We start from the raw sequence: 8,717 nt of genomic DNA on the forward strand, positions 1-8,717 counted from the left end.
ACAAATTCCATTGCAAAAACTATTCAAACTATGATTGACAACTTCTTATCTAGGGAAACAAATGGAGATTTAAGCCCGATTAAGTCAAGTTCCAAGAATGCCATGGGAACACCTCTGCAATAGGGAATGTTACTAAACGGAGCCTGAAATTGTGAGGATTGCTTGGACCCCAATTACCTCTATTGGCATCTGCACTGTTTATCCTCACCATGGAACAGTTTTGAGCTCCACTGAATGCCACTTTGTCATTTTGTGTGTGGATCTGTAGGCTGTAGCAAATCATAAAGGCGCAATCCAGCTAAAACCCCAGCCAAAAAATGAGAGAGAAAGAGAACCACCATGATTCTTTAAAATAGCGTAAATGCTATAACCAAGGAAACCAAGATGTAGGACGAGACCCACACCACATACTGAAGTTCCCCCAAGTTCCACCTACATAATGCTTCACTGCAAGTACATTATGGATCAGCATTACTGCCCTCACTGAAATCTCAAGATTACATCATTACATCAAGTATCAGAGTCATCCAACTGAACTTTGAATCTATAATGGCGGGTTACTTTTCGGTTGCTGCTGCTTGTATCTGTTGTTGCTGTTTCCAGCTCATCTTCTTCCATTGCACAAGCTTCACCTTCTTGGGATTCACCAACTGCAATGCCAAGGGGAAAGCCTGCCTTGCGCACAGACTCCTCAAAAACATCTCCCAGGGTTTGCTTACCCTCGTTGCTGCTCACAACTGAATCATTATTTGCCTTCTTTTTAGGAGTAAATACTATTGATTTCGAGGCGGTACAAGTACAATCTAGGTCAGTGTCTGCAGAAGTTGGCTTCTTCATCATGCTGAGAAGATCCATGTAAGCTTGTCGGTTAGATTCTTCATCAACTTCACTTGATGAATCAAAACTATAACGTGTATACTTGGATGGATCCCAAACATAATCTGGAATTCCTTGGGAATCTTGAGGCAACAGTGAACCATTTTCTGCAACAGCACGGATGCCTATCGGATGGGTGACTGTCGACAAATCCTGGACTTCCTCCATCTCACTCTCATGATTGTTTTCACATTCAGGGTCAAACCTCACACGTTTTTGTGACTTTGATGCCGGTTGATTTGCCTTCCTTTTCAGAATAGATTTCAAGTTCTCACCTTCAGATACATGAGGATCAAAACCAACTGGTAGCATAGTACAGGAAGCCTGAGAAGAATTGAATTTTGCAGCTTGGGCTTCATCTTCTTTGAGCCTAATGCTTGCTGCCAAGTGATTAGCACGTGGATCCCGAGTGGCCTCCCTAAAGGAATTTGGAAGCACAGTATCACAATTTAAGTATTCCTCAAGCTCAGAAATATCCCTCATATACAAGTAGTCACCTGCATCTTCCTTGCGGCCAATAGCCACTTTATCACATTCATCTTCCTCTTCCTGCATTTTGCAAGTTGGTAACAAATATTAAAAGAGTAGAGCAGCCAAGCTATAGGTAATATCAGTTTTTAAACAAATACAACATTCAAGCATGCCCAACATGCAAAAAGCAGTGTAAATATTGGTAAAAGTAACCATGGACATGGATCTCCGACAAAAGAAAAAAAAAGGGGGAGGGGGAAAACAAGAAGAAGGGAACCTAGGCAATTTCTTTTTTCTTGGCGGCAGGGGCAGTGTATCCTCATGCAAAGTAATTCAGTACCATGATTTCATACAAAGTTCTCCTCTTGTTATTGTACTAAACAATCCTGTCATCTATTCCTGGTAGTTATTTTCTCCTTGAGAAAATCAGGAAAAATAGAACTAGAGAGCATAAAAGAATTTCCACTCTCTAACAAACAAAAAATTTCTATCCTGACTACTACAATATAAAAAGGGCGTACCCAGTGCACAAGGCTCCTGCCACTTCCGGGTCTGGGGAGGGTCATTACATATGCAGCCTTACCCCGCTTCAAGAAGAGGCTGTTTCCTAACTCGAACTCATGATCTTACTGTTGTGCTGAGGCCCCGTCCCTCTCCAGACTACTACAATATCATGGAAAGAAATTTAGCTTCTCACACCCATTGCTTAAAGTAGAATATACACCTTACAAAGTTACATGTAATGTGGCATCTGAAATAGATACAACTCTAATAAGCCTTTTCCAGACTGAATAAGGTTGACCACACAGATTCTGTTTCCGCACTCCATCCTGTTTAAAGCCATTTGTTGGTCAACCCAAAGCTATACAGGTTCCATGCTAAGTTGCTAACACCTAGTGTAAACATGTCACGATGGGAATGGGAAATGCTTCTGTACTCAATTTCATCAACCTATCCAAAGCGCTCACAAGGACTATAGATATAAATGCATTGATGCTACAATCAGGTGGATCAGGCCCTCCTGGATGCCATCACTTCTTGCACAAAATGCCACTCATCGGTTGCCCATCTGGATCAGGAATATTGCGGATACCATGGAACAATGTGTATGATGGAATCGATGGAGTTGATGCCTCAACCAAGTAACAGTAAGAGTTCATTTTTGCTATTTTTAAAGCCTACCTATGTTTTAAGTCAGTCATATGCAGTTCCAGCAGAGGCACTGTTAAAGATACTAATGAGTCTAAACTCGCTAAACAGCAAGTATTATACCCATCCTACAGGTAGAACTGAAAAACAGAAATTTCAGCAACAAAAGTGGACCCGGAAGGTAAAGGACCAGATGAAGCCAAAGTTTGGTCAAAAGGGTAGAGCTAGTGTAGGGGAACAGTACCTAAAAGTTTGGTGCTGATCCAAGGGTTGGATCAATGGTTGCAACAGGTAAAACAGAAATAGAGAGTATAAACAGATTTAGTAACAACCCAGAAATAACAATCCATTAAACAAATCAATATTAAAGTTGGATTGATCATTGGACTTGGTCAATGGATTGGAGATGGACCTCCAAATATCACAGCAAGTAATTGGTCACATCAGAAGATATGATAGTAGAAGTATAGGACTGAAATTAGTAACTTAATACCTATGGCAGAATCCAGTCATGGGATGAGACTGAAACTGAGATCAATAGTAGGCTACTAACAGAAGTAAAACTCTTCAAAATTGCGTAGGTATGGTTTGAAGCCTTGAACTTCTAGAAAATAGAAACAAGCTAAAATAGCAACTAGTAACAACTAATAGGAACCTTCCCATTGTATAGAGAGAGGTTTCCTTTTTACATAAACAACCTTAGAAATAGAAAGTTACTAATCTAAAGATACAAAACATAAAATTAGAAACAATATCCCCATGCAAGGACTAGATATCATGTAGTAATGGGTCCAAACCTGGCCCATGAGTTGGGCCAAACCCAGCCACCAAGGCTGGCTGGCCATCTTCTCTTCCTCCTCCTTCGATCTACATCAGATACGAGTAACGAATTGGTTGACTTAGTTTCAGAGAAAAAAAGTGACTACAATGAGACAATGACTTGAATTTGGCCTTCCAGGTTTTCAAGGGTGACTGAGGTAAATAACACCCAGTATAGTTACTACATACGGCAGCTTTGGATTTTAATTAATTTTTTCAATTTCAAAATTTTTTTTTATTTAGGAGGAAAATAAAGGGTTTCCTTTTTCTGTTTCAATGAATAAAATATTATATCATAGAGAAAATAATAAACATCTCAAGCTGAAAAACTCAAAATAATATTTTGATATTTGTGGTTCATACCATCCTGTCATTACGATTATTCTCTTTACATCATCTGAATGTAAGAAGTACTTAACTGCTGACGAGTGCTTAGTAATAATCAATATGGTACTTCTCTTGTTGCTGAGGCGGCTACCAGACGGCAGGCAATGGCGTACACGAAGAAACTGGCCTCTGATTGCTACTTCGTTGATGGGGTGAAGGAGAGGTCCATTGGGATGGTAAAGATTGCTAAGTCGAGAATCCATAACTTGGCTATAGCGGACAGAGAAAAGGGGTTTCAATTAAAACGTTCGCAAAACCATCTCCATCCTTCTTAGATAGATAATCGTTGAGAAATCGGGAGACAGTTAAGGAATGTGTTGGGTTGGGGGGCTGAAACAATAGAAATGAAATCAGCAAGCACAATCGTGTACGACACGCAAAATTGTAAAAATCACAGAATTGTGTACAGCACACAAAAACGTATATGCAGAAACTAGAAACACTGAAAATAAAACAAACACATACACAAGAGACAAGAGATTTACGTGGTTCAGCAATACCCCCTACGTCCACAAAGTGAGATCCAACCTTCCACTAGAATCAAGGGAAGAGATACATTCCAATCCTTGCAATTTGATTCCCAAACCCAAGCACCCTTGTACACCCTTCTCTCCCCTCTAGTTTGTTCTTGGATCCTCACTATCCCCTTTGGTAGACACCTCTCTCCTTTTATAGGACTCATCTTCCACCCAAGGAAGACTCCCCTCTCTTGGAGACTCCACCTTCTTGAAGACTTCACCTCTTGGTGGATTCCACCCTCTTCCACTCTCTTGGAAGACTCCACTCCTTCCACTCTCTTGGAGATTCCAGCTCTTGGAAGGCTTCACTTCTGTTAAGTAATGGTTGTAATACCGCAAGGGTATTATTATCTATCCCTGGGTAGTTAGTGTTTTGTTTGTTTTGTTATCTTATTAGCTTTATCTTGTAACCTCGTTAGACTTCTATTACTGCAAGGACTGAAGGATATTCTAGTCCTTGCAGTATCGTACTTCGTGATTATATAATAGCGTGGGAGAGGGACTGCTAAGAGCATCAACTGCTATTCTTCCAGCGACAGTCTGTTCCCTTCTTTCTCACTTCTTCTTCTTCTTCTTCATTCTCCAATACTGTTTTGGTGTTTAGTTCTAGTATTGTTTCAACTTCCTTGGAAGACTACTCCCTTGCGAGACTCCACCTTCTTCCACTCTTTTAAAAGACTCCAATCACTTGGGAGCAGCCTCTTCCACTCTCTTGGAAGCCTCTTCCAATTCCCATTAGAAGATTTGAATAAGCAACCCAACTAGAGACCCAAAACCATCCATCTGGTCTGAATAAAAGATACATCCACACCAATCTCCACCTTGGCTTTTCTCATAGCCACATTCAAGACTTGCAGGAAAAATCTGAATTCCTTTCCTTGCTCCGCATCTCTCTACCTTGAGATGCTTGCCTCAATGCAATCCACTTTGACCTCATTCTACACCCTCCACTGCTAGTCCCTTGATTACCCCTAGTCGTGGCTTGGATCCCATTTCGTGCCGGTTAAACCTAGCTTCAATCCATTCTTCATGCAACACTCCATTTATGCTAGTCCCTTGAATGAACAACCACCCTGGACGTGGCACAAATCCATCTTCACATTGATCAAAGCTCAGTTTTGGCCCCATTGTTCACTCTGCACACCCTCAATGCTAGTCCCTCGAATGGCCTACACTCACCATTTTGGTCCCATTCTTCACCTTGCATACCCTCAGTGCTAGTCCCTTGAATGGCTGACACTCTTGGTTTCAGCCCCAGTGCTAGTACCTTGAATGGCCGACACTCACTATTTCGGCCCCATTCTTCACCATGCACACTCTTAGTGCTAGTTCCCGAATGGATGATACTCACCATTTCGGCCTATTCTTTGTTGTCAATCTTTAACTCTAATACCATTTAGTGGGTAGTGGGGTTGAAACAACATAAATGACAGCAACATGCACAATTGTGTACAACGCACAAAACTGTATACACCCACAGAATTATGTACAACACACAAAATTGTATATGTGAAACTAAAAACACTGAAATAAAACAAACACATACACAAGAAACAAGATTTACATGGTTCGGCAATACCGCCTACGTCCATGGAGTGAGATCCAATTTTCCACTATAATCAAAAGAAGAGATAGAGATACAATACAATCCTTGCAGTTTAATTTCCAACACACAAGCCCCCTCGTACACCCTTCTCTCCCTTTTAGTTCTGTTCTTGGATTCTCACTACACCTTTGGTAGACACCTCTATCCTTTTATAGGACTCATCTTTTACCCCCAAGAATACTCCCTTCTTTGGAGACTTCACCTTTTGGAAAACTCAACCTTCTTGAAAACTTCACTTTGTAGAGGACTCTACTCTCTTGGAAGACTCCACGTCTCCACCTCCTTGAAGACTTTACTACTTGGAAAACTCCATTTCTTCCATTCTCTTTATAACAGATACTCCTAAGTCCCAAGAGGTTGGGTCAAACTCAACCTCATCCTCACCTAACGTTGGATCTTAACTCAATCTCATTGTAACAGTGGACTCTTATCTCTACCTTGTAATCCTCATCTTGTAAACCGATTGTAACAAACATTATACACTTAAAAAAGAGAGCTCACTCTCACAATGAGAGATGTGAGAGATTAAACCAATCTTTAGATTTATTTCACTCTAGAAGACTTAACCGCTTAGAATACTCCACTCCTTCCACTCTGTTGCAGACTTCACTTCCTTGGAAGACTCTAACCTCTTCCAATTCCTAAAGACCCATTGGGCAACCCAATTAGATCATTGACCCAATCCCATCCAAAAAGTCTAATAAAGACACAAACCCATCAGAGTGAAGCAGAAGAAAGGACAAGATGATCATATCTACCATGCATTTCCCAGAAGAATACAGTATTAAGGGCTTTAAAAATAAATAAACAATATATACACTCCACCGGAACTAAACTATCTCCAGTACCGACTATGTTCTGATTTCTTCAATTCAGTAATCAGGAAACATCTGTTACCTTGTGATGAGCAGTGTGTAACGAAACCACAACGATTATAACAAAGTGAGAACCGTCAAAATTTCAATCTTAACGCAGACGAAAGCCTACCTCGTTATCCAGAGTACAGTCTAAGCCAATTGAAGAACGAATTTCCCACTCTTCCTGGTAGTGGCCATCTCGATCGGCAGATTGACCAGAACCACGTTGCTCATCTTCGTCACCGTCGTCAAGGTCTTCGAGATCCTTCCGAAACTCTTTCCGAATATTTTTCGACTCTTTCTGAGAAGTCTTGCGGTCCTTCCCGAAGAACCCAGTGAAGGACGAAGAACATGGGATTTCTTCTCTGTCCAAATTGTCTGTACCTCGATTCCATTCCTTTCTCTCAACCTCATCGTCGGTCAGAGACCATACCGAACACATGGACGAAGGTGACGATGAAGACACAGCTAGAGAGCCAAAAGCCCTATCAACTCTAACTCTGAAACTGTCTTCCATGACTAATCCCGGACAAAGGACAGTGTGCACGATTTAGTTCCCCTCTCAATTCTCAAACAAGGACTGGTCACTGGTGTCGTAGAAGGCACCCTTTTACTTTATAATGAAATATGAGTAAATTACTCTCCCCTCCCCTCGCTCATGCTCTAATGACAAACCCCTCCCCTGCGTTTTGAGTAATGACTCTCTCCTCCCCTGCATTCCCAAGATTCTATCAACTGTGTCCATTTTGACTGACGGTGTTAAACATGCAAATGAAAAGACAATAACACCCTCATCACTCTATTCAAGACCTGCAACTCATCTCTCTCCCATTTCCACCATCTAAGAGGTCACAGTCTTGGATGTGCTGGTGGAGCTTGGCCGCTACCGCGTCAATGTCGCTCAGCATCCTGAGCTTACCGGTGGAGAGAGGTTAGCGTGGCGATAGTTTTTGGCTAGGGAGAAAGCATCGTTGAGGGTTTGGTATTTCCTCCATTAAAGACGAAATAAGCTGGTGTGAACCAGCGAATGCTCTGGTTTTTTTTTTTTTTTTTTTTTTTTTTTTGACATAACTCACCAAATTCTGTCCCTCCCATTCTGATTTATATCAGTTGAATGCTTTCCCAAAATCGCCTCTGCCTTTGGAACTCACCATAGGCATCATGAGGCCTTGAAGTATGATAATTTTCAACTGGATATGGGTACCTGCACCCTTGAATCCATAGGTAAATTAGCCCCTGCAAAGGAAGGATTGCCTAACAAGCAGCTATGGTCATAGTAACTGGGGTACGTGGTTGTAACCACCAAAGCCCAAAGCCGACATGGAAGAACGACCCGTCCGCAAGGGAACAGGTCTTTCCTCAGGTGACCTGGATCTTATTGCATGAGAACTAGAAGGAACCCCTTTTCTTGCCCTCGTCCTTAATCACTTTGTGCACAGCATCCACACCTTTTGCCAAGCATAGCCTATCTTTACCACTTACAATTATAAACTTCTCCTCCATTTTAATTTTGCATCCATTATCCTTTTCAATCTTCTAGATCACCTTCTCTGTGAAAAGTGCTTTTATAGGTTTTTCTGGATCAGGGACCCTTTCAAAGAAATCTTGAGACTTGCGATTGGCTCCAAGAGTGGTAGGGCAACCCTGAGTAAAGTGACCTGATTCTCCACATATTTTGCAGATCATTTCTTCTTCCTTCTGTTTATTCTAGTTCCTCTCTGTAGTCTTTGATTTAGCTTCCCATACCTTAGCCTCTCGGCTAGTACAATCAGTTGGGACAACATTCGAGATGGGATCAGAGATAAAAATTAGGGTTTATCGATTGGGTTTACCTTCAGTTTGGCCAGATAGCATTTAGAAGAATATGGCCGGAGATAACCGCTGACATGTACGATGATATTCTCTGCTTCTGCCGGAGTTCTCTGCTTCCACCGGAGGAAGAAGATAATGGATAGGTGTTCGAACGATGAGAAGAAGTGAGAAGTTTTCTCTTTTCTCATTCGTTTTCTCTTGTTATTAGGGGGTATTATTGAA

At 41.4% G+C, this 8,717-nt stretch overlaps 1 protein-coding gene across 1 annotated transcript; it reads right to left on the reverse strand.

The window, feature by feature from the left end:
* Window positions 1–417: 417 nt before the first annotated feature.
* Window positions 418–7,234, reverse strand: LOC122653661. Its single transcript, XM_043847578.1, has 2 exons — window positions 6,814–7,234; window positions 418–1,425 (listed from the first exon to the last, which is right to left on the reverse strand). The coding sequence occupies exons 1-2, from the start codon at window positions 7,198–7,200 to the stop codon at window positions 511–513; spliced, it is 1,302 nt and encodes a 433-aa protein (XP_043703513.1). The 5' UTR covers window positions 7,201–7,234; the 3' UTR covers window positions 418–510.
* Between the last annotated feature and the right edge of the window lie 1,483 nt (window positions 7,235–8,717).

The sequence above is a fragment of the Telopea speciosissima genome, chromosome 3 (assembly GCF_018873765.1).
Source record: "Telopea speciosissima isolate NSW1024214 ecotype Mountain lineage chromosome 3, Tspe_v1, whole genome shotgun sequence".
Classification (NCBI taxonomy): Eukaryota; Viridiplantae; Streptophyta; class Magnoliopsida; order Proteales; family Proteaceae; genus Telopea; species Telopea speciosissima.